This window comes from Cibotium barometz, chromosome 59 (genome assembly GCF_041138505.1).
Source record: "Cibotium barometz isolate CiBa-2024 chromosome 59, ASM4113850v1, whole genome shotgun sequence".
NCBI classification, from domain to species: Eukaryota; Viridiplantae; Streptophyta; class Polypodiopsida; order Cyatheales; family Cibotiaceae; genus Cibotium; species Cibotium barometz.
Genome location: NC_141104.1, coordinates 5,745,966 through 5,773,016, shown reverse-complemented (window position 1 = coordinate 5,773,016; position 27,051 = coordinate 5,745,966). Strand labels below are relative to the sequence as shown.

The 27,051-nt window shown below is 45.8% G+C and overlaps 1 protein-coding gene across 1 annotated transcript in view; it reads right to left on the bottom strand.

Annotated features, from left to right (window-relative positions):
* Positions 1-10,640: 10,640 nt before the first annotated feature.
* Positions 10,641-27,051, bottom strand: part of LOC147605409 (kinesin-like protein KIN-14B) — a 110,630-nt gene continuing 94,219 nt past the window's right edge. Inside the window, exons 20-23 of the mRNA XM_086793696.1 lie at positions 12,142-12,240; positions 11,916-12,056; positions 11,668-11,826; positions 10,641-11,570 (exon numbers count right to left, since the gene is read on the bottom strand). Of these exons, the coding sequence (XP_086649822.1) occupies positions 11,049-11,570; positions 11,668-11,826; positions 11,916-12,056; positions 12,142-12,240 (921 nt within the window). The 3' untranslated portion in view covers positions 10,641-11,048. The remainder of the gene's footprint in view (positions 11,571-11,667; positions 11,827-11,915; positions 12,057-12,141; positions 12,241-27,051) is intronic.

Here is a 27,051-nt window from a genome sequence, read left to right as displayed (position 1 = left end):
GTCTGATAGAGTGTGACATCAAAGTGATCTCCAGCATCATGAAGACTCAACTTCAAACCTGTCTCCATTGGAGTAGCAATAGGCTTGCAGTCTTCAAGGCCAAATCTCCGCAACAATGTTTCAATATACTTTGTCTGACACAAAGCAATACCTCCATCACACTGCTTAAATTGTATCCCCAAATAATGATGCAAATGCCCCAAATCTGACATTTCAAAAGAGGCATTCAAATCAGCCTTAAAATCAGCAATATGACTCTCATTTGGTCCTGTGAGCAGCATGTCATCGACATAGAGAGCAATGATTAGATGTACACCATCCACACGTTTAACATACAAAGTGCTTTCTGTTGGACTATTCTGAAACCCATGTGCAGTCAAATATGCATGTATTTTTTCATACCAAGCTCGTGGAGCTTGCTTTAAACCATATAAAGCCTTTTTTAACCTGCACACTTTGTTTTCCTGCCCTCTTTGAACAAAACCACGAGGCTGCGATACATACACCTCCTCATGCAAATCTCCATTTAAGAACGCAGTCTTTATGTCCAGCTGATGTACATTCCAACCATTATGAGCTGCTAATGCACAGATGCTACGAACAGTGGTCATACGACATGTGGGAGCAAAAGTCTCATCAAAATCAATGCCCTTCTCTTGAGCATAACCTTTTGCAACAAGCCTAGCCTTATGGCGATCCACTGTGCCATCAGGCTTACGCTTCAATTTGTATACCCACTTAGTGCCAATGGCCTTCTTGCCAGGGGGCAAGTCACATAAAGACCATGTACCATTCTTCATAATAGCATCGTATTCTGCTTGCATAGCAGCCATCCAATTTTCTGAACTTTGTGCCTCATCAAATGAAACAGGCTCACTTTCATCGCACATACTAGAAACAGCCAATGCATAACAATCTGACGCATAAGAGGCACCATGAGAGCCAGAACGAGTGCGACTAGACAAAGGGGCATCCAACTTGCTGTCACGCAAAGTCTGCACCAGCCATCTAGGCATATTCCTAGAGCCCTCAATCTCTTGTCTCTCATCCTCAAGTGCATCATGCACATCTGCATCAGATATAGGCTGATCTGTGCCATCATTTAAAACCTGCATAGGCTGAAAAACTGCCTCATGAGGTATTGCACTTGACTGTGCACCACTGAAAAGAGGCAACAATGTATCATAGACATCACGTGAGCTGATATCTGTCTCCTTAGTACATGAAACCAAGGGCTGAACTGCATCTTCCACAAATACAACATCACGGCTAACCAAAATGCGCTTTGTCTGTGGATGATACAAACGATAGCCTTTGCTCTCAGCACTATATCCAACAAAAATACATTTGACAGCTTTGTCATCCAATTTTCTGCGATGTTGCACAGGCACTAATGCATATGCCAGGCAACCAAAAACACGTAAATGGCCAACAGATGGCTTGCGGCTATGCCAAGCCTCATATGGAGTGACAACCTGTAATGCTTTGGTGGGACACCTGTTTAGTACATAAGTGGCACACATGACAGCCTCAAGCCAAAAACCATGTGGTAGACTTTGACTCTTAACCATACATCTTGCCATTTCCATGAGAGACCTGTTTTTTCTCTCAGCCACACCATTTTGCTGTGGTGTATACGGCACTGTACATTGGTGTTTTATCCCACGCTCAGCCAGAAATGCATTAAATTCTGAAGACATATACTCCCCCCCTCGATCTGAACGGAGGGTGCCCATCTTACTTTCTGACACATTTTCAGCCATAACCAAAAACTGTTTGAAGCACAAAAACACTTCGGACTTTGCCTTCAAAGGATATACCCATGCATGCCTGGTAAAATCATCAATGAAAGTCACGAAGTAAAGGTAGTTTCCAAATGATGGAGTTTGCATAGGACCACAAACATCACTGTGAACAAGCTGCAATCTGCGTTCAGCTCTCACTGATCCATCTTTGGGAAAGGAAGCACGCTGCATTTTACCCAATATGCAGCCCTCACAAACATGCTTGACAGGTGCCTCAAGCTTAGGCAAAGAAGACACCATTTCAGATTTCTGCAGGCGCAGCAAACTTGCAAAATTCAGATGACCAAAACGTGCATGCCACAGTTTTGCATCTGAAATAGCCTGCGTATCCATAATAGCACATGCTGAATCCTCTACACATTTGCCATCCATATTGAGCTTATACAGCCCTCGACATAGTGAACCAGATGCTACAATGATGTCACCACAAGAGAGATCATGAACAGTACATCTGTCATCCACAAATTTTACAACCAAACCTGTTTTGGCAAATGCGGAGACTGACAGCAGATTCTTTTTGATCCCTGGCACATACAATGCATCAAAAAGTGTAAAGGTGTTGCCATTTGCAACATTCAGCACAATCTGTCCAACTCCTTCAACGGGATAAGAGGAGTTATTGGCACAAGTGACAGTATTCCCTGTGGGAGCAGACTCAAGGAAAGTGAATAAACTGCGCTGCGAGGTGATATGCTTAGTGGCACCACTGTCAAAGTACCATACATCTGAATCTAGTGCAGACATACATGTGTCATGCAAAGATGGGTCATAACTGCACTGCGCATTGAATGCCCATTCTGTATCTAGCACAACATTAGCAGATTCATTGTTAGAAGGAGAGGCATCTGCAACAGCCATACCAGCCTCTTTCTTCTTAGCCTCTTTCGCAGCCAGCTTAGGACATGCTTTGATGACATGATCATTTCCCTTACAGTACTTGCAAAATGTCTTCTGTTTGTCACCCTTCTTCTCATCTTTGTCTTCCTTCTTTGGTTGCGCAGCATTTGCAGATTTCTGCTTACTAGAAGAAAAGCCAGCTTTACCTTTCCCGCTTCTCTGACTAGCAACGAAAGCTTGATCTGCGACACGCATAATATTCCTGTTTTGCCTTGACTGGTCTTCTTGCAGCAAAACAGAAACTAACTCCTCAAATGATAAGGCATTGGGATTGCCTTTCATCATCAAGCGAAGAGTGGAAGCAAAACCCTGATAAGAATCTGGTAGACCATTCAAAACAGTCTGCACAAGTGAACTGTCTGACAGGATTTCATCTGCAGAAATGAGCTGCTCTTTGAAATCCTTGATCTTTGTCAAAAAGCTATCCATAGAATCACCTTCGTTCATATGCTCACTCTCCAACTGTTTTCGGAGGTAAGCAACACGAGCCTCATTTCTTGCCTGATACAATGTGGCAAGTACATCCCAAGCATCCTTAGAAGTCCTGCAGGAGCGAATATGTGGGATAATGGTACGTTTGACAGACAGCGCAATCAAGGCATGAGCCTGCGCATCTCTACCATCCCAACGAATCTGCTCTGCTGAAAGTGGTGGTTCTCGAACAGCTGCTACAGCACTTGTGCCTGCACCATCATCAACAGTACCTGTTTCTGATGTGTTTGCAGCATTCCCAGCCACAATAGGACGTGCATCAATACCCTGCACAATGTTCCATAACCCCTTTGCTACCAATACATGTCGCATCATATATGCCCACAATGGATAGTTGGTGCCATCCAACTTATCCTCAGCAGCCAACATGCGGAATACATCATTGTTGTCAGCCATGGCCAATGACTGTACTACTAGATGTAAATGCTGTCTGTAAGAGGTAAACCTGTATAAAATCGACCTGTGCTATGTAGCACAGCCCAAAACAGACGAATGGGCACCTGTCCTGCAGATTTTAATCTTGATAGAAAATCTGCACAGTAGGACGATTTTGCCTGCGCAGTACTTGGAATGCAAAAACGGAGGGCGAAATGACTTCAGATCAAAATTCTGAAACGACCAAGCCCTACGGGCTTACCCACGGCATATACTAACCTGCAGACGCTCGTGAAACCTCGTTGCAATCGGAGGAGATGAAGCGGCAGGTGCCGGTGATGCTGCCCGGGAGGAGGAAGCCTGCTCTGATACCAATTGTTGGAATTAGGGTTGCAGGAATGCACACACAACTTCAAGAAGATGAGGAAGCTTGAGCACAACACAGTAGTGTATTATGAGTGCCAAAAATGAAAGATTATTGGATATACAAATTTCTCCATTAACTCACCGTTTGCAAGTTTGCTTTCTCCATAAAATGATATCAACCTGTCTAATTCATCAGCTCCAAAATTCTCAAGTAGCTTTCCAGGAGGATAGCAAGATGGAGAGAGTATTTTAAAACAAGCCAAGGTAGAGTTATCCACAAATCTCTCTTTCAAATCTTTAATAACACTTAATGTGAATGCTTTTTGAAAGCTAATATCAGAGCCATCAGAAGAGCGAGATATCTTTTTGCTACGAAAATGGTCACCTTTTATTGAAGATCGTAAACCATGGAGAAAACCCTTCTCTGGTCCATAATCAGGAATAATAGGAAAACCCCTTGTATCTTCCTTTCTTGCATTCATGTCAATATCCGGTTCTGACACAAACTCTATTTCCAATGCACAAATCTCAGCACTCACAATGCCAGGAATACTAGTAATATCAACATATGACTTTTGAAATATTTTACTTAACTTTGTCAAATGTTAATATAGATCTGCTAAGAAATGTAATGCATAAATGAGTTCTAGAGAAGACAATTTGCTAAAGACTACGAGATTCTCACTCTCAAAGAACTCAAGAAGAGGCTCTAGTGAGTCACAAAACTTTGCTCTAAAACCATTGATCTACTCAACCATCTAATTGAATGAATTTTATCCAATTGAATTATTGAGCATTCAAATTCTTCTTGTAATTCTTTTAATTTCTCTTTGCGGATGACACTCTTTCTAAAAAGAGTTGCGACCTCATTAACTGTGGAATCAATAGCTTTTGCAAATGGAAACTTTTCTATGCTTTTAGATGCACAAAGATTTGTGCAATGAGCCACACAATGCATAGATGTCATGAAAGGACAAGACTCCTTTAATCTAGTAGACACCCCGGATCTCTTTCCTATCATTACGGATGCACCATCAGATCCAAATCCAACCAACTTTCTTAAGTCCAATCCATTTTCTAAGATCAATGTTATTAAAGAATTATACAAGCCCTCGGCAGTACGATCCCCAATAACATCTACAAGTCCAAAAAAAGATGTACGTGGACAATGATTCTCTAGATAAGATGCATATACTATCATGTGCTCATCGACAGATATATCTGTTGATTCATCTATCATGATCCCAAAACAAGGAGAATTTTTTAATCGTTCTACTATATTATGTGACAATGCTTTTCCAATATATTGAACAAAAGTTGCACAACTCTTATCATTGTTGTACATATGTTCGGGTACATTGGGAGTTTTGCATTCTCGCAGAAACTCTAATGTTGGCACAAACTTGTTTAATGGGATATCATTTTTAGCAAGAAAATAGGCAGTACGAAATAGATTAGTAATCTCTTCGTCATGTGTTTCATTTTGTTTGCTCAATCCTACTTCAAGACTTCCTCTTGACATAGAACAAATCAATGATAACCTATGTGTGCGAGAGCGTGCATGTGTACTTAGGGCACTATGCTGCATGTTTTGTGCACCTATTGTTGCAAACTCACTTTTGCAATTAAGATCCTCCATGCAAACCTTACAATACATGCGTGCTTTCTCTCTATCAAATTCCTGCCAATGAAATTCACTTCTCCAATTTTCACACCACGATAACCTAGCTCTTTTTCTACGCGTAGCCTCTTTTTCATCAATATCTTTGCTGCTTATAGTAAAATCATTAGCAATAATTTCTTCGTCAATTTCTTTACTTGACCTTTTACCTTTTTTCTTCTTATCCACAATAACTTCTTTACTAAATCCTCCAAATCCGAGTAGTGTGGATTGCACAAAAGCCATCTGAAATATTTGAAATGTGTTATTATGCTAATATGTTCCTTGTAAATTAATGTTTTACCAAGAAATAGCAAGTCATGTCAAGTTGTATGCCTCAACATATCTAAAAATGAAAAGAAAAAAGATGTTGAGTAGTTGTGAATGAGAGACATAGAGAAGAGATGCAAGCCAGAAAAGAGATGAAGAGAGGCAAGCTAAAACAAAATTTACCCTGACCTTAATCCTGCAAAGTTTGATGCCAATCAATGTTTTGTGAAGTGTTCGAACTTCGTACCCGAGCCACAACCTATATCAACCCTGCACAACCTATAGATAATAGCATGTTATTTGACTGATGTGAATCCTTCTCCCTCTCAATCGTCTGTTATCAATTCTCTCTCTCTCTCTCTCTCTCTCTCTCTCTCTCTCTCTCTCTCTCTCTAGAGTCCCCATCATGCGAAACGCTCAAGACATCGTGATGACAGTTCGTCACGGCCTCTTCAAAACCCAGGCCCACTGGGCTCATTCCCTCGTGTATGGGGGATCGAGAGACATTGGAGCTTCTGTGGAGTTACAGGAGGACTCGGGCATAGCACCGGAGCTCCTACGAGGAAAAAAGCCCATGCACAAGAAAAGCAACACTTTTTTTTTGATAAACTGCTGAAAAAATAATCTCTTCAAACGCACTTCTCACATAGTCTATTTTCCCAGAAAAAGAAAAAAGATATTTTCGATTTAATAAAATGAAGCTTTTTCTTATGGTGCCTGCCGGGCCTATATATATATATATATATAACATTGTAACAATGATTACAGATTCAGTCACCTCTGTCTGTCGCTGCGTCGCACAAAGAAATCGGGGGTATATATATATATATATATATATATATATATATATATATATATATAACATTGTAACAATGATTACAGATTCAGTCACCTCTGTCTGTCACAGCTCGCTGCGTCGCACAAAGAAATCGGGGGTATATATATATAATATATATATATATATATAACATTATAACAATATAATCAGATTCAGTCACCTCTGTCTGTCGCTGCGTCACACAAAGAAATCGGGGTCCGGGGAGCGGTCAGAGCGACGGTCGACCTCAAGGCTCACAGGCTGTGGTAGCAGGCGTGGCCAACCGGAGACACCATCGTTTCCACAGCGTCAGCTCGGGCCTCGAGGATGTGCGGCAATCCGTCTGCTGGCGTTTGCTCTTCTCCGTCGCCCGAGGACTGCTTTTCTCCGCCTAGTGACCTGAAATGCAGTGGGGGCCTCGCTCTGCACGGCCAAGAAGCGGTCTAGCTCGCGAGATACGGTGAGGTTGTAGAGGGTGAGGATGCTGGTTCCGACAGTGAGTGAGTGGACTGTAAGCGTCGAGAGTGAGCGATAAGATAATAACTCCATAATTTATAGTTAAAAATATAAACGTTAATTTTATAAACGTTAGATTCTATAACGATTAAAATAAACATTTACATAACGTTTATTTTTTATTTATATTAATTTTTATAATATATATATAATGTAAAAATATGATATATAAAATTTTTTTATTTCAACCAATAAAGGCGAAGTACCGTTGACTCTTATAGTTTGAAAGGTATTTTGATTATTCCTTTTTTTATTAAAAGTTATCAAACCTTTTGTAAATTTTTTTTTGAAGGTTTTGAATACCTTCATTCGTAGAATAAGAAATTAAAATTTGAAAACTGAAGGTGCAAACTACACTTTACCCGGGTTTTTTTCGAACACTGGGGGGATGTGGTCGGTGAGGTGAGAGAGGGGGTCGAGTTGGTCGATGGGGTGAGGTGAGGGGGGGCGCGAGTGAGAGAGGGGGTGGTCAGTGAAAGACAGAGATAAGGAGAGAGGAGAGAGAGAGAGAGAGAGAGAGAGAGAGAGAGAGAGATTTTTCGGTTTTTTTTGTTTGTGGTTCTTGTTTTGTTTTTTATTTGTTTTCTTTTTTTGTTTTTTGTGGATAAAATACTACGAGGGGCTTCTTTTTTTTGTAATGGAAAAAATACTAAACAAGAGATTGTTTTTTATTTTTATTTTTTAAGGCGGAGACCCTAGACCTAGCACCTCATGAACACCACCACCCTTGGCATGCCCTTTTTCCCGCTGAAGTTAGAGAAGTCATCCAAAAAGATGTGTAAGAAATCATTCAAATACTTCTGGAAAATATTAATGGCGGTCCTCTAGCAGAAGGCTGGGGCATTGCAAGGACCAAAGGGCATCCTCCTGTAAGCATATGTTCCCCACTATGTGATAAATGCTGACTTGAATTGATCCTTCTCATTGATCACAACCTAGCGACTGAACTCATCCATAAGGGAATAGAGCACATGGCCGTCCACATCTTCCAAAACCCGCTCTATGAAGGGCAATGGAAACCCATCCTTGATTGTGCATTGATTGAGGGGTCTAAAGTCTACACATTTCCTGATCTTGTTGGTCTTCTTTTTGGAAATCACCACTGTAGGTGACAACCACTCAGAGTGCTCAATGGGAACGATGATACCTGCCTCTTTCAACTTTTTCTTCACCACTTCTAAATATTTTGGATTCACGCAATAGATGCCCTTCTTGACTGGCTGACTACCCTCTTTTAGTGGAATTATGTGACTGCAAATGGCTGGATCTGTCCCTGGAGGTCCATGCAAACACATCTTGGTGTTCTCTGAAAAAGTTGGTGATTCTTTAAAGAGTGGAAGGGTCCTCCCAGACCCAAGCTGCCACTAAGATGGAGCATGGCTCCTCTACTGTGCCCAAGTTCAACTCTCTCACCTCCTCATGGTAAGTGGTGGGAGCAGTGCCTAGTGCTGCTTGATGGAGAGAGAAGGGGTCCTGGGCTGGGGTGATGTCCAGAGGGAAATCACCAATGCGTTCCTCCGTCTAGAGAGCAACCAAATATCACTTCTACTGGCAAGGCTTCCTCCCTAGTCTTGAGGTGCGTTGCCTGCCTCTCCTCGTGAGTGTGTCTAGGAGGGGTTATAGGCACCTCTGATGAGAGACCTTTCTAGGTTGTCTAGAAAAGTTCGGTTCTCCTAGACCTATGACCTCTATTGCTTCCTATGGAGACACCAATGCAAAGGAGGCCAAAGTGAGCAAGGATTTTGTCCAATCCCGTACCACTACGTCTTTTGAGAGATCTTGGGGTCTGGGTCCAACTCCACAATGTCCACCATATTGCACTGGAACCCCTCGTAGGAATTTAACCAATTCCACAGAGGTTTTGCCCGCCTCTCCCTCTACTACTACCAAGCCAAGTCATGGTCTTCAAGGGCCAAACCATCATGAGCCAAACCTTGAACCCCATGTGCAATACCGTCATATAATCCATGAGCCAAATCCCAAACCTACAAATACTATCATATAATCCATGAGCCACTCCGATCTTAGACATAGTGCCATAATACAATCAAGTTTTGACACTCGCGTTCTCCATGGACAAGGTGTATCCTCTTGCCTATTGGACCATAAGCCTTGTCACCATGAGGTCTAGAACCTCCTCATGATAACAATGAAGTATACAAATTGGATCTAACAAAGAATCTCTAATACAAGTCACAACACTCACTATTCAAGTTGTCTATATCGAAAAAGGATAATTTACACATAATAAGCATATGAATAACCTATATGAGAAGATAAATCCATGGTTGAAGCATCTCTATTTGAGATCTTGTATACATTGATATTGTCCTCATGGCATATAGCCACATACTTGATTGGAAATAATCGATATCCAAGATACAAAATCGCGTTATCCATATACACACAATCAAATCATAGTTGATAGTTTTAGTCATTTGGGCCACTCAATCCTCAAAGCAAGAATATCCATGCCACTATATTTCCATAGCTCTTCTTGGCTTATAACCAAAACAAATTTCGTGGAACATCTCAACAAAACATACAATAATCTCCTCCTTATAAAGTATACGAGGGTTAAGGACTCAAAAACACTTAACTCAAAAGCATAACATATACAACAACATTGCCGAACTTAGCTTTCTGAATCATCTTCCAATTGAAAGTCAAGCTTTTCCTGAATCATCTTCCAATTGAAAAGCATGATTTTTTCTTGGCGTAACAAAATAATTTGGAATCATCTTCCAATTGGAAAGCAAGCTTTTTTTTACTTAAACAAATATTAGGAACCCCTGACCCGTCAAATTTGACTTGTCTGTAGATTAACTTATCCATAGCTTGTTCTTCCTGCCTATGCTCCTACCGAATGTTTGGCTCCGAACCAATAAATGGGCTGGCCATGCTTAACTACACTGGAAGTCCATGTTTGCCCCAACAGGAGGATCTTCTTCTTCCTCAAAGAGAGAGAGAGAGAGAGAGAGAGAGAGAGAGATTGTGCTCGAATACGAGTATAATCTCTAAGCAAGATTGTATGATAATACGGAGCTTTACAGCGACTATATCAACAGGTGTACGACCGAGGCAATACGCTGTGAAACTCGAAAACAACGCAATTCTCCACAAAAAACATGTTCACACCATCTTTACCATGTGTCCAATCTTATTTCAAAAAAGAGAAGAAAAAAGTGCCCAGATGTAAATTGAGTGCACAACATAAATAAAGTAGAGCTGGATGTGCCCTTGTCAGTAATCCCTTTCAAATACATTTAAATACACAATGCTTATGTTATAAGCTGTCCAACCTTTCTTAAAAGTGTCCAATGTTTTTAAAAGAGTGTTGTGTGGTCACTATTAAGCACACATGAACGTTTGGCAGAATAATAGGATAGATGGGCAACTTTTTTTAAGAAACAGGCAGACCAGTATAAAAGGATAGATGGGCTAAAATCAACACCAACATTTTTATGGAGCTTTCACTGTACACCATGGACAAATAATAATTATAATCGGGCCACAACAGCAGCCTTACAAAAAGGCCGTTACAGCAAAACAATCACTCATCAACCTCAGCAAAGGTGAAAGGGGTCCACACATCTGATTTGTTTAATGCAAATCTACAAACCCCCCATTAATGTTTTTCAAACCTTGACCATGGGATGATGCCAAGTACCACCATATTCTCCAACACCAAACAAATGCAAGTTGTTAATATACAAAAAAATAAAATCTATACCTTTTGGCATTGGCAAATCGGTTGGACACAATACCATCACATAGAAGTCGGCTGGTTTCATATGCAACTGTCCATGCCCACATACCGTACGCCTCAGCCCACTGTGTAACCAATCACCTAGCCAGCCCTTTTGAAAGACAAAGAGGAAGCTGATAACTCTCGCGAGTGCTCCCTATCAAGGTCAGGAATGGAGCTTTTAAGAGCAGGCACCCGGATTGCCAATGTTTTGTAAAGACGAGCGTAGCGTGCACGAGTACCGTCTGCAGTCCTTGCCAATGCTAACTGACTAAAAGCTTCCGGAAGCCTGGTCATCACTTGCTTGATCTCTTCCAAGGACAGGCCAGCAAGTGTCGAGGGCGCTGGCACCACTGATACCATCTCCCTCCCACTCTTATCCTGAACTTTTGCCTGAGCTTTTACGACAAGCTCAAGGGAGGATGTGGCACCACACTTGATCACAAAAGGGTTAGCAGACCCATTGTTGAATTGCAAGACGCTCCACTGCATGACGTCGCCATCTGCTCCTATGATAGCACCTTCACCCCAGTCACCCGACAAGGACGACAACTCTCCAGGGGCATCATCACCCAAAGCTCTTGCCCGTGTGTGATGAGGACCTTCTCGCTGCTCAGCTATTGACTGCAACCAGACAAGGCAACAGAATATGATAACCCCTAGCATGCATGCACCCATGCACCCACGCAGATATTTGAAACTGTACACAATTGATACACACCTCTACAACTTTCCTTGCCTCCAGTATGTGTTTTTGAGCACAAGGATGATCTATTGACAAGAGAGACGGCATTCGATCAGATAGCGCGTGTAGGGAAGAGAGCATCATCTGCTTTTTGGCAGGAAAAATCGCCTTGACAGGAGCTTCTCTCTTAATCTCCTGCAAAATCAAGCATCTTCGTTTGTCGGATTCCCCTCCACATAACATGATTTAACTCAAAAACATCATGAAAAAGTCAAATGACTCACTTCAGCATGTTTAACAATATCCTCCAGTGACATGAGAGATGCTATTCTTGCGTCTTCACTTGCAGTGGACGGGTTCCTGATGGGAGAACCGCCCTCTTCTTTTGTAAGAAGTGCAACATCAGATCGCATCTGCTGTAGGACCTGCAGTATGACATTTAAGTGGATGAGCAACTAAGCCCTGTCTGCAAAAGAGATAGCAAACAGATGAACAGCATAATCTTTTCACCTTCCTCCGTTTATGTTCTACAGATTCCAAGGCAGAACGCAACTTTGAGACTTGTCCCAAGTCATCTGCTTCTTCAGTTGCAAGTGTGGCTGCCACATCCTGTTGCATGTCAAAGAGGTATACCATCAGTGAAGCCTCAGAATCATCACCAAAAACATGCATTTTATGCTGAAATTTTGTGATTTTTTGTGCCCAAAACCTTGATTTTAAAATAAGGCGTAATGGAGACTTGTTTTGGAGGATTTTCGCAAACCTCTAAAAGAAAAGATAGTTAAGGGTTACAAGGCTGTTGCTTTGGGAGCAACATAAACATATGTCTACGCAGCAAAGAGAAATTGAGTGGTGGAGATAGTCTCATCGTACCTATATCTGCAAATGCACAATATACTATGAGATTCAGGGCCGATACCATTGCCTATTGAGGGAGGGATTTGGCCCACTCTTCAGGTGATGGATTACGAGGATCAGCATTGCCTAGGCCTATTTCTACTGGAGATGCGTCACCACACAGATAGACTATTCAAGGCACAGAGATCAGGACGGGACACATCATAGAGAGTCCTCACACAGTTTTTTGCCCAGCCAACCCCCGAGGTGACTAGACGCCATACCTATGAGCAGGAAGAGCCCCAGCTCAAGCAGACCAGCCAGTGCCTTACCAGAGCACCCATCAACGAGGGGTCACCATTGAGAGAGCATGCCAGGTCCGACAGGCCTCAACATCCAGCCCAGGTGCGGACCCTCGACACAGCAGCTCCATATCCGGGACATATTTGAGCGGTAACGGACTCCCCCCCCCCAAAGAAAAAAAAAACAGTAGATCTCATGTAGATGTGGATGGCATGGACACACCAGCTACATGATGTACAAATGTCCCGAGTCCCAAAGCCTTAGGGCTTTACGTAGGCAGCATTATTTTGTCTTTTTCGTCTGTTTACCAGTTTTTTTGTAACACAATCTTTGTAATCCCTTATGTCTCATAGACCTTATGGTCTTTTGAAGACGTTTCATATAATTCTCTCTCTCTCTCTCTCTCTCTCTCTCTCTCTCTCTCTCTCTCGACCATATCTTGACACTCAGAGCAATTATTGAGGGGGGCAGATCATATGGCAGGAGAATTTATTGTTGCTTTGTGGATTTCCGCAAAGCTTTTGACACAGTACCGAGAGCCGGACTGATGCGCCGACTACAGGAGATGGGAGTGCCCACATTGCTGATTTGGGGAATCATGGCTTTATACAGGACAGTTGTGGGGCAGGTACGTACTACTCAGGGTATATCTGAGATGGATCACTCCACTATTGGGGTGAAACAGGGCTGCCCCCTTTCTCCCACCTTATTTGGGATGTATGTGGATAAGGTTTCGGACTATGTAGAGCGGGGAGTGACAGAGGAGCACACCTAGCAGGGACATGGATTCTGCTGTTACTGTATGCTGATGATATTGTGTTGATCTCAAATTCTCCAGAGGGGATGCAGCGTCATTTGGATGCATTGCACATGTTTGCACAAGACAGTGGATTGTCTGTTAACCTTGGTAAAACCAAGGTGATGGTGTTTAACACCACAGCACAGTGGGTTAGGAGGTCAGCACCCACCTTTACATATGGTCAGGAGACAGTGGAGTATACAGATGCATATACTTACCTTGGTGTGGTTTTTAGTGGCCCACTATTTTCCTTGAGGAGAGCAGCGGAGACCAGATTGACCAGAGCTTATGCAGCATTCGGGAGACTAGAGAGGATGTGTTCGCAGGTTCAGTTTCAGGAACCTCGAACAAAGCTCTGGCTCTTTGACACTTTGGTCACTTCAGCCATGCTGTATGGAGTGGAGATATGGGGACCCTCGGTGGATCACCACAGCCGAGTTGGTAGCACTGATGGATGGAGATGTATGGAGAGGCCCTTGGTTTCTATGATTTCCCGGATGATTAGGGCCAAGGCCTCCGTACCACATGATATTATCCGTGCAGAGATGGCTGCCCCCCCATTGGTAGTAGAGGCACTCACTCAATCAGTCTCCTTTATGCATAGCACTTGGGCTCTCCCTAGAGACAGATATGCTCGCTTAGCCCTGGAGTCTTCACGCTAGTTGGCATCACAGGGAGACGGATCATGTTGGTATGCACACATGACAGCTTGGTTCCAACTTAGTATGGACACGCTACCTCCATTTCAGTACTCCCTGGATGCACCCTCCCTCTCTCTCACACGGGCAAAGATTACCAGACTTATCAGGCAGGACTTGACTCAGCTGGACACTAGGAGGACATGGATACAGCCGACACACGAGCTTGGTACGAAGATGGATCATCTTCTCCAGCTCACGGAGGATGGGTTTGTGATTAGACCCAGCTACATGGATACTCATCTGCTATTGGTCGGAAGCGCACATCCTCCCACCAGCTAGAGATTGAGACTGGCAGATTCAGAGGAGTACCAGCTGATGCCAGGATTTGTCAGTTGTGCCAGATGGAGCCAGAGACAGAGTTACATTACATATGTCACTGTCCAGTATATTATGAGATACAAGGCCGTTTTCACTGCCTGTTCAAAGAGGGTTTCGGACCACTTTCGAGAGTCATGAGATACCAGGATCAGAGATGCCTCGGATTATACTTGCTGGAGCTACGTAGACATAGAGAGGGTCTCTTGAGAAGGAGGGGATCAGAAAGGGAGAGACACCTACAGAGGCAGATTATAGACTTCTTTCGACCAGAGATTGAGCAGTCAGGCCAACAGGCATTGTAGCTAGCCCCAGAGTATAGCCGCACCAGAGGTACACTGATTGATCGGGCTATAGAGCTGGGGCGGTCCAGGCGCCCCAAGATGAGAGGCACATCTCGACATCGGCGGAGACTACACAACAGAGGATCAGAACCATACTAGCATGGCATGGGAGACGTCCAGTCAGAGTACTCACCATGGAGGTCATTGAGGATATCCGCCATCGACCAATGAGAGACATCTTTGGATAGTGATGTATATGATGCTTACCTTTGTTGCTGGAGTTTTCCTTCCCAGATGCTATCCATTAGGAGCTCCTAGTACCTTACTTTTTCTCATAGTTGTTGTTTCAGTTTCAGTTAGTTGTTTAGTTGTTTTAGCTTTTCTTACACAGACATTGTATCAGATCCACCAATTGTTGTAACCTTTTTGGTCTCATAGGTCATTTTCCTAGAATTATGAAACCTGATCATGTCACAACCGGCAGCAGCTGCTCACTGACAGAGAGACACACTCCTCCTTGCATCCCTACAAGGCCAAAGGATGGGGACCAAAAATTATGACTCCTACCTGGAAGAATCTTCCCGCAGCAGCAAGTACGCCCCCCAATAAGATGGTGCTCCGGGAGGAAAAGAATGTCGATAGGTCCCCCCACCATAGCTCACTGTAGCTCTCCTCTAAGGATGCCTCGTCCCTAAAAGCATTGAGGCCCCCCTAAGCCCTGAATGTTCCATGAGACAATCCTCATATCAATATTTGTGTGAGGCAGAACTACTGGAATTGCCCTCCACTCAAAGAGTCTTGGGTGCAGGCTTAGATGGGGAATAGTCATAATTTGTCCTGGTGCGAAGTCGCGCCAAGTGGGTGTGGATCCTGCCCTCCATGTACTGCCACTCTGCCCGAGTGCGAGAGTATGCATACTCCATGCTCCATCAATCACAATGGAGATATCCGTAAGAAGGGGAGAGAGGTACAGCGAGAGAGGTATGCATGAACACAAAAGGCAGCACCTCCACGCTAGAGGTCACCATCTCCCCTCCCTCGTCTCTGTGGGCTGATCCACCTATCTCCATCCTGGCCAGAGGCCATTGATGAGTAAGAACATCAGTGATGCGGAGATCCTACAAATGATGCGATAACTCAACTGCATGATCCTGAATGGTAGCGGCCACTGACTCTGGATCCCACTTTGTCTCGGGGGCTGCGCTCAAGGGGAAAGAGAAGATCATCGTGCCATTCTCTAGTGTAGAGGGTTTGGAGTGGTGGAAGACCACACATACCCGAATAGGGGCTACAGTCTCCTCGAACCTTTCTATCCCTTCCGTCAGAAGACACCGGAAGAAACTATAATCCATAGATTGCCCCAAGATCCTAGGGGGCTCGCCTAGAGACTCAGGTGGGAGAGCCCTCACTCGTGAGGCCACGATGGTCATCTCCACCAGCTCTGAGAAGCGATGAATCAGGCGACGAACAGAACTCGCCGGCTATCTCCTCTTCGGATCAGGGGCTACAGGGGGCCGACGGCAATGCTCTGGAGAGGCGAAAGGGGGCCGCTAGGGGGGTGGAGGGGCAAATGGAGCGACTATGGGTAGAGTCGGAGGCATGGGTGGGGAGGGAGCGAGGGGGAGCAAGAAGGCGGAGAGGCTAGAGAGGGATGCTACTGAGAGGTATCCATCGGAGAGGAAGGCTGCTAGGGAAGGAGAGGGTGGGGTCAACCTGCCCACTGGGCACTAAGGGCCAGAGGAGAATTCGTGACAAGGAATTGACCGCCAATTGGAAGAGGGGAGGGGGGGGGGGGCTCCATGACTCAAGGGGGTCCACCCTCTGCGGGCGGGTGCTGTGATAAGTGCTCGAAACAGTTCTCTGACATAACCGAATCCTCTTGCATATTGGCAGCTTGGCGCGCAAGGCGGCGACGCTTAGCTTTGGTGCTCGGCCAGCAGCAACCGGAGTGGCCCCTTGGTGAGGATTTGAGCGGGAAGTAGGAGGGGGAACCACTGGGGGCGGTCTCCTAGTATGATGCAGAGGGAAAGCTCTGCCAGATGACCCATCTGTCTACAAATGAAGCATTGGCCTGGAAGGCCGAAATACTCCTATCGCTACATAATGGGGTCGCCCTGAAGGCTTGGAATATATATCATGTGAGGCGCAAAATCCGACAAGGCGCACAACGGGCTGGGAGGGGGAGATGTAGGCGACGCCAACAGAACGGACCGACGAGGGGGGGGGGGGAGGGGGGAGGGGGGCGCTCAAAGTCTGCTCACGACTCTCGCAACTAGCCCCTCTTCTGCTATGCATTCGCAAGAAGCTTTTGTACTAGAGTTCTATGCAGCTCTCCTTAGCCGGACAAGTAGTGGTGCCGAACAAGGTCCTTCTTGCCACCATGTGGTATATTACTTCATGCTGGGCCTTCTCCCGAGCCTGCATTGGTCAAGTACAGCAGTTGATCCGCAACTTTTTGTGGGCCGATAGTGAGGGAGGCCTACCCGGGCCAAGGCGGCTGGAGAGTGATCATTCAACCACAACGCAAAGGGGGCCTAGGCATCATTGACCCTGCCATTCAGAGTCGTGCCCTACTAGGCAAGTTGATTGCTAGAGGACTTCTCCAAGGTGGTCAGCCTTGGAAGGAATTCCTCTTGGCCAAGATTTCAGCCCGTACTCTAAGCCTGGGGGACCCTTGGCTGCAAAGCACCAGATGGATCTTCACAGAGATGTGCGGGCCTGCGGCTTTAGCCCAACTTTTAAGGACAGATTTGTCGCTAGCCTTCACGAAGAGAAAGAAAGTAAAGCAGCCAATGGTTTAGCCCAACAATAAAAAAAAGAGTGAGAGAGAGAGAGAGAGAGAGAGAGAGAGAGAGAGAGAGAGAGAGAGGTCGCCGACGGGCAGCGCACAAGGAAAAAAAATCCTCTCTTCTTCTTATGGTCTTCTTGGATTATGAAGTTGCTGAATTTCTGAGAGTGGGAGAAGCCTCCTCATTCTTTGCTCATTCCATCCATACAATTGGATTTTGGAAAAGGATGAGGAAATCAAAAGGTGGTTTTAACTTTTAGAAGTGGTTTTATGGTTTTGGAAGGAGGTTTTGACAAAGGTGGTAGAGAAGAGGTATTATCCAATGGTTAAGGTATTTCTGTTATTGCCCAATAGTATGGAAATCTACGCTTCACTTCACCATCGAAACATACAAGCTTGGGATCACCTCATGCCGGCCCTCCAGCAGTCAATTTCGATTTCCTCGGAGGAGCGTCTTCAACACCCCCTGATCCGTTTACCCAATGGTCACATGCTGGGGGCTCACACTCATGTATCCTGGGAAGCGTTAAGCATAGGACCTACCAAATCCCTTGGTAATAAGCTTGCATTCACACAGCTTTCCCGTAAGGCTCAGGAAAGAGGCTTGGCTGGGATCCGAGGCAGAGACAAACTTAGCTTCGACATTGACTCTGCTATTCCTCAAGAGTGGGTGACCCCTACCCTAGAGCCGACCCCCCCCCCCTTCCCGCGCAGTGGCTGGGCCTATTTCCTCGACATGTTATTCTCTTGACAGTTCATGGCACAGATGAAAGCTGTGCTTTGCTCACTTTTTCGATTGGTCCCCATGGCATATTAGAGAGATCATAGCCCCCTTTGGAGGACTTCAGTGGATGCACCTTACAGAGAGTGAGGAAGATCAGATTTCAAGCACATGAGTGTCACATTGACCCCCCACCGGCCAAGGTCGCCAGGGAGAGACTCTGGCATCTATGGATTTGGGAGAGCCGGCCCCTCACATGCCTCCAATGGGACCCCGGGGAGTGGACTTGGCGCGATCCAGCTGACAAGGAAGAGATGCTGGGTATCCCATTCTTCGCATACACTACACGGCTAGGCCGCAGGATCCAAATGCCCGAGGTCGAGGACACCCTGGCAGTAGCAGCACACTGGCAGTCACAGGACCTCTCACAACGTTTTCTCTCAGATTTTTGGAAGAGGCTCTGGGACAGTTTTCGACCTCGAAAGATCACCCTCTTTCTTTGGCTCCTGGCACACAGGAGTTTAGCAGTTGGCACATGGTTGGCCGTAGGCAGTGTTGGGTTTTATGCTGTGTATGCACCCAGAGGAGTGCTAGTGATCATCAGTAGGTTACTGGGGCACTTTTTACTTCAGTTAGTGGAGGTTTTTTCCCCCAGTTTAGTTCATTTTCACTTATATGCAGTTTATAAGTGTTTTGGTCCACCCGGCACATTTATGGCCGGTCATGTGAACACTTATCCTTTAGGGGTCACTATCATGTGGCTTGTACTTCACATTTTTCCATGATTGAGATATCAACATCAGTCGTGTTCACTCCCTGCTGGTTTTCTATGCTTGTTTTCTTTCTGTAAACCCTAACCCTAACCCTGTTTAGGTCTTCAATTGGTATCAGAGCTTTTGAAGCTTTGCTCAACACCCATACATTTGCTGCTTCTGCCCGTACAGTCTACAAACATTGAGTCAGCGCCGGCTTCAGCATATGCTGCCCGTACACCAAGCCTGCGCCGCCTTCTGCTGTACGTGAGCGCCACTTGCCCGAGTCTAGTCGCCTCCTGTTGGCCTTCAGCCCGTACACCTGTGCGCCGTCAAATCTGCCTTCAGTCGGGTACTGCGCCGTCAGTTATAGCCTACGCCACCTATAACTTAAGCGCACGTGTACAGCGCAAGTGTACAAGCCACCGTACGCTTAAGCCTTCAGCGCTAACAATTCTACAAGTCGCCGCCTGCAGACACGACAGTGCCTACTGTCACATGAGTACTTGCGCAGCCATACACTTGAAGCGCTGACTGAACCTGCAGAACTGTGGTCGCCTCAGAATCCGTACAGTACCTGCTCGCTTACAGAGGACTGGTTTCGTGAAAGAACCTGCACAGTACAACAGTCTACGAGTACATTCATCATCTCTTATCTCAGCTGGTAAGCATAACAGGTTTTGAGTTTTGGGCATTTTTATTTTTCTCTGTGAAAAATATACAGGCACAACAGGCAGTTTTTCTAGCAAGAAAAATATACAGGTTTTTCGCACAGTTTGGGTGCAGCCAATTTGGGCATTTTTGGGGCATTTTGGCATTGTGTACGCCATTTGCTGCTCTACTTAGTCATTGGTGCATTAAGCTGCACATTCAGAGGATTGAGAGTGCAGGCAGATTTGGGTGAACTGTATTCAGTGGAGTACAGTTGTTATCAGGGTTTTTGCTTTTGGGTTTTTTGGTAAACAGGTACAACATTGTGCGTAAAGCATAATGGCAAATCAACAGCAAAGTGATGTATTCACATATTTGTCTAAGGAAGACAAATTGATGGCACGAACTACTCCTTGTGGAGTTTTATGCTGAAAAATGTGCTTGTGGCAAAAGGTCTTTGGGATTTTGTTAGTGGTGATGAACCACGTCCAGGTCCATTGGCTCCAGAGACCCCTCCCCAAGGGGGTGCTCGTGGACGAGGACAACAGGTACAGGCTCCAGGACAGCCATTGCCTGTTCAGAGAACAAATGCTCAAAAGACATGGGATGCCAGGGATGCACAAGCATTGTCACTCATTGCATTGTCAGTTCAGAGGTCCATTATACCTCATATTCGTTCAGCTGGCACTTCACAGAATGCATGGGTGACTTTGGAGCAAATGTATGCTGCTCGTAATGAGGCTAGGATCTCATTTTTGAAAAGAGAGCTGGAAAATCAGAAAATGAATGAAGGAGATGATATGTCGAGCCACTTAAACAAGCTGCAGGATTTGAGAGAGCAACTCATCAATGTGGATGAGATTATTCCTGAGACACAGCTTGTGTCCACCATCTTGCACTCTTTGCCAAGATCTTACTTGGCTTTCCATACCTCTTTGAACCTCAGCATGAGGAATGCTGTTGAACCCCTCAAGTATCAGGAACTTGTTGCTCTCTTACTACAAGAGGAGCAAATGAGGAAGAATATGAATATGAACACAAATGCTGAACAAGCATTTACTACAGGTCAAAAGGGGAAAGGGAAATCTCAGCCAAAGAGTGCAAATCAAAATTCAGGTGATGGTGGTTCTTCACAGGATACCAAGAAAGGTGATGGACAGCCCAAGAAGAAGGGAAAATGTCATTACTGTAAGAAGCCAGGTCACTACATCACGGAATGTAGGAAGAGGATTGCCAAAGAGAAGGCAAAAGAAGCTGGGATGTCTGTTAATGATGCTCCTAAAGCTCCTCCAGAGACTGCTTCTTTTGTTGAGGACAGGGATTACTGTTTCTATACATGCAGCTATGATGCCTCTTGGTCTTCACAGGCACTCAGTATGACAGAGCATGCATGTACTTGGTATTTCGATAGTGGTGCCTCAAAGCATATCACATCTCGCAGGGATTTGTTTAGCCATGTTAACCCTGCCCCTGTTGGCAAAACTGTTCAGTGTGCCAACAATGCTTCATATCCAGTGTGTGGCATTGGGGAGATTCAGCTTACAGCCATTGATGGCTCCATTCTCCGCCTTACAGATGCCTTATATGTACCAGGGATAAAGAAGAATTTGTTGTCCATTTCTTCTTTAGCACATTGTGGAATGCAAGTCCACTTTGATGATGATAAATGCATGGTCAGAGACAAAGCAAATGCCTTGACCTTGATGCTTACTGGTACATTATGTCATGGACTTTATGAGTTGGATGCATTTCAGCCAGTGGATCAGTCTGCTTATCATGCATTCACTCTTACTCCAGCTATGGTTGATGCGGAGTTATGGCATGCTCGCATGGGGCATGTAAATTTTGGTAGTCTTATGCTTATGCAGCGACATAATATGTTTACAGATCTACCTCTCATGGAGAAGCCTCCAGATCACATTTGTGAAGGATGTATTTTGGGAAAAATGCACAGGTTTTCCTTCCCACGTGATCACGCTCTAAGAGCAACTGCAAAGTTGCAACTTATACACAGTGATCTTTGTGGCCCCATGCAGACGAAGTCATTAGGTGGTTGCTTTTATTTTGCAACATTTATTGATGACTTCTCACGTATATGCTGGGTCTATCCTTTGACACAGAAATCACAGGTATATGATGCATTTTTGGCCTTTGTAGCACTTGCTGAGACAGAGTCTGGATGCAAGGTGAAGACTCTCCGTTCTGACCGAGGAGGGGAATATATGTCACATGTGCTGAATTCTTTTCTTGGGAGTAGAGGTATAAAACATCAGTATACTACTCCTTACACTCCACAGCAGAATGGAGTTGCAGAAAGGAAAAATCGGTCACTCATGGAGATGGCCAGATGTATGCTAAAGGCAAAAAGACTACCACATATCTTTTGGGTGGAAGCAGTAATGTGTGCTTGTCATATTTTGAATCGATGTCCCACAAAGGCATTGTTTTCTATTACTCCTTTTGAGGCTTGGCATGGCCGCAAGCCTTCTGTATCGCATTTTCGTATCTTTGGGTGCCTTGCATATGCACACATACCCAAAGAGTTGAGGAGGAAGCTTGATGATAAAGCCACAAAATGCATTTTTGTTGGGTATAGCCGTGAGAGCAAGGGCTACAGGTTATATGACCCACTCTCCAGGAAGATATTTATCAGCCGGGATGTGATTTTTGATGAAAAATCAGAATTATCCATGGCTGGTTATGAGGCAAATCAGGCTGAAAATGATGTATTTGAAGGTCTTCTACCCATGGAGTTTCATTCCACAGTTGGTGATCCAACTCATGAGGGTAATGGACAGCCAGCAAATGATGTAGGTGGTGCAGAAATTCAGCAGCCAAATGAGCCAGAAGCTGAACCAAATATGGGACAGCAGGCACCACAGGTCAGACATATACCTAAATGGTATTTGAGGACACTACAGGACAGCCATTTAGAGGGTCCTCTTGCTGGTCGTACTCGTAGGGAGACAAGGACCAATGAGCATGCACACATCATAGATTTGAATCTGGTTATGGCAGCCAGTTTACAGGATGATGATGAGCCTGATTCATTTGTGGATGCACGAGATAATGTGCATTGGAACAAAGCCATGCAGGATGAGATTGATTCTATTAAAAAGAATCAAACATGGGATTTGGTTGATCTGCCCAAAGGCAAGAAAGCCATTGGTACTAAATGGGTCTACAAGTTGAAAAGACATGCAGATGGATCCATTGACAGGTACAAAGCCCGTCTAGTTGCAAAGGGCTATGCACAGAAGAAGGGCATTGATTATGAGGAGACATTTGCTCCTACATCCCGTATGTCGACACTTAGGTGTGTCATTGCATTGGCTGCACATCGTGGTTGGGTCGTTCACCAATTGGACATAAAGACTGCATTCCTACATGGGGACCTCGAGGAGGAAGTTTATGTATTTCAGCCCATGGGATTTGCAGAACATGGTCATGAGGGGAAAGTATGCAGGCTGAAAAAGGCCTTGTATGGTTTGAAACAAGCTCCACGAGCTTGGTATGCAAAAATAGATGCTTTTCTACTCACTCAGGGATTTGTGAACAGTCCATCAGAGACCACTTTGTATGTGAAGAAAGAAGAGACAGATCTGCTGGTCATCAGTCTTTATGTGGATGATCTCTTGCTCATGGGATCAAATGATGACAAAATTGCAGCATTTAAAGAGATACTGCAACAGACATTTGACATGTCTGACTTGGGCCTTGTACATTACTATTTGGGCATACAGTTTGTGCAGGATAACAGAGGCATTGGGTTGTTGCAATCACGTTATGTTGCTAAACTTCTGGAGAAGTTTAAATTTCAGGATTGCAAGCCTATTAGTACTCCTATGGAGCCTGGGATGAAACTGTCACTACAAGATGACAGTGTTTCCTTTGATGCCACTACATATGCTCAGGCTGTTGGGTGCCTCATATACTTGTGTAATACAAGGCCAGATATTCAGTATGCAGTCTCTCAGTTGAGCAGATTCATGCACAGCCCACGGTTGTCACATTGGCAAGCTGTGAAGCGTGTATTCCGTTATTTGCAGGGTACCTTGTCTCTTGGGTTGCTTTATCCTGAGGGGGGTGACATGCAGTTACATGCTTACAGTGATTCAGATTGGGCTGGTGATTTTGATACCAGACATTCCACTAGTGGGAATTGTTTCTTCCTTGGCGCTTCATGCATTTCTTGGCTAAGCAAGAAACAGACCACGGTGGCCACTTCATCTTGTGAGGCAGAGTACAGAGCAGCCTACACTACTACTGTTGAGTGTGTTTGGCTGCGTCGTCTTATGACTGATATGGATATTTCAGTGGAGGAGCCTACACCTATCTATACTGATAGTCAGAGTGCCATTGCTGTGGCCAGGAATCCTGTGTTTCATGCTCGCACGAAACACATTGAGATTCACTATCATTTTGTTCGGGAGAGACTCCAGGCAGGAGATATCAGTCTGATCTACTGTCCTACAGATCAGAATGTGGCAGACATCTTCACCAACGCATTACCACGTCCGAAATTTGAAGCATTCCGCAATGCTTTGAATTTGTTTCCTTTTGGTGGATGATGTACAGTGATCACATATCACTCCAGGGGGGTTTGTTGGGTTTTATGCTGTGTATGCACCCAGAGGAGTGCTAGTGATCATCAGTAGGTTACTGGGGCACTTTTTACTTCAGTTAGTGGAGGTTTTTTCCCCCAGTTTAGTTCATTTTCACTTATATGCAGTTTATAAGTGTTTTGGTCCACCCGGCACATTTATGGCCGGTCATGTGAACACTTATCCTTTAGGGGTCACTATCATGTGGCTTGTACTTCACATTTTTCCATGATTGAGATATCAACATCAGTCGTGTTCACTCCCTGCTGGTTTTCTATGCTTGTTTTCTTTCTGTAAACCCTAACCCTAACCCTGTTTAGGTCTTCAGGCAGTCGACTAGCAGCTTGTCCGAGGTGCGGCCACCCTCAGCAGGTTTGGCAACAGATTCTCCGCATTTTCACAATGGACAGGACCTCAACCCGTATCATTTCATGGGGCACTGTCGCTTGGACCACTGAGGCTGAGTTTGTCATGGCTTATGAGGAGGAAAGTGGGGGGGCTAGCCCTTCAGGTCTCTCACCTTCGCATTGTCGCAGTACCAGTCCCAGCCCCATCTACTGATCATTGGACTCCGGGTTCGTGCTAGAGATGGGAGATTTGTAGTAGCATTGCTACCTGGCACATCTGGAGAGCTAGATGCAGCAAAGCCATCAAAGGCACCCACACTCCGCCTGCAGAGTCCATCAAGAGCATTTGTCTTGGTATCACCCTCCGCGGACAATGGGGGAATTTGCAGGGTGGCTCTGACCGCATGCAGGAGCGACAGGAAACTTTCTTGAGGCTTTGGCGACCTCGCCCTTTTCTCATTGATAGAGGTGGTGAGCCCACTTGGCACTATAGACCACCTGTGTGGTTATTCCCTCCCCCTCCCCCTGTATGAGATAGCCTTCTCCTCATAGAGCGGCTAGCCGAAGGAGAAGTGCATCTTTCTTCACCCCTTGATTCTTCGATTCTCACCCTGTACATGGAGGCGAGTTTGTATCTAGACCTTTGCGGTTGTACTTAGCCCTTCGTGGCTGTTTTTTTGTTAGCTATTAGAAGGATCTTTTTCCCAGAAAAATATATATATATATCTTTCTTTCTCTCTCTCTCCATCCACTCACCCAACCCAATACCAACGTCACGCTGTGTACCCTGTAAGGAGCATATATTAGCTCAGCATCTCTGTGGAACGAAATTGAAAAGATTTGGAAACACTTTCTCACTAGTTTTTTGGGGGTTTAGAAATCTACACCCTACTCCATCTTACTCATAGAGAAAGGTGCTATGCTCCTTAAGATTCTCGATATGGGCCAAACAGTATCTCACCAAAGTCATTGGGATGCTGCAGGTTCTTCTCCACTTTATTGCATAGAAATGCAAGTATCCGCCCCCCTTTAAGTGCAGATTCCTACAGTCCAGTGGATTTCTATCCCGATCATCCTCAATCGGATCTAACGTGAACTATTCCGACCCTGATAGGGTTTTTCCAGGTATGTGGGCATAACATTGGTATTGGAAATCTCTAGGTCAAGGTGGGAAAACCACATACTGTCGATCTGCTCCTGCGAGCTCCGCCTCATCCCCCTCCCGTCTACCTTCCGCCTGTCCCCCGCGCCCCCCTCTCCCCCCCCGCCTGCTTCTCGCCGTCGCGCGCCCCCCTCTCCCCCCCCCCCGCCTGTCCCCCGCCATCTCCTCCGCCTCTCCCCCCCGCCTCCTTCCTCGCTTCCTCCCCCGCCATCTCTCCCCCCCCGCCTCCTTCCTCGATCTCTCCCCGGCCATCTCTCCCCCGCCATCTCGCCCCCCCCCCGCCTTCTCCCTCACCTCCCCCTCCGTCTCGCCCCTCCTCCCACCGCTAGCTCCCCCGCCTCAGCTCCCCCCCCCCCCCCCCCCCCCCCCCCCCCGCTCCGCCCCCGCTATCCTCTCTCCTTCCGCCTCTCTGTTTCCTTGTAGGGCTGTGTCCCTCCCGTTGGTGACCCCGGTCTCTGGCCTTTTCCCTCTGGAGGACTCCATGGAAGCCGCTCCGACTACCCCTGCCGATTCCGGTCTCCGTCTGGAGTTCACAGATGCAGATCATCAGTTGTTTGTTTCCACAGTATCCGCTCTTGAGGCCTCCTCCTTGGTCTGCAAGATAGTGGGTAGCCGTCCGATGCAGAGAGAGCTTCGCGACCTTCTGCAAGGCAGCCTCGTTGGCGTGCCTGCCAAGATCGTCAGCGTTGATTTTTTGGGACGTGGCTACTACCAGGTGGATTTCGAGTCCCCCCAGGCAGCTCAGACGGTGCTGGCTCGGAGCCCCATTGCCCTCCGCTCATCCCGGGCGTTCCTGGCGCGATGGACTCACGGTTTCGACCCCGCTTCTGACCCGCTAGAGCAGGCGCGATAGGTTTCCCCATCACTATCTGCTTTCCTGGACTCCGCAGGGAGTACTTGCCCCTCTTGTCATCCATTGGCAAGGCATTCGGGCAGGTGGTGGAAACGCCTCAGACAGCGGCTTCAGTGATAGCTCGGGCAGCAGGACTCCCGGCCATTCGTGTTGTGGTTCCGTCACCGGAGTCCCTCTCGAAGACGATCCTCCTCCCTTGTCTTTCTGGAGGACATCTGATACAGCGCGTGGAGTATTCGGCCCTCCCCGGCCAGTGCTACATCTGTCGGGAGATGGGCCACCTCGCACGCGCCTGTCCCCGCA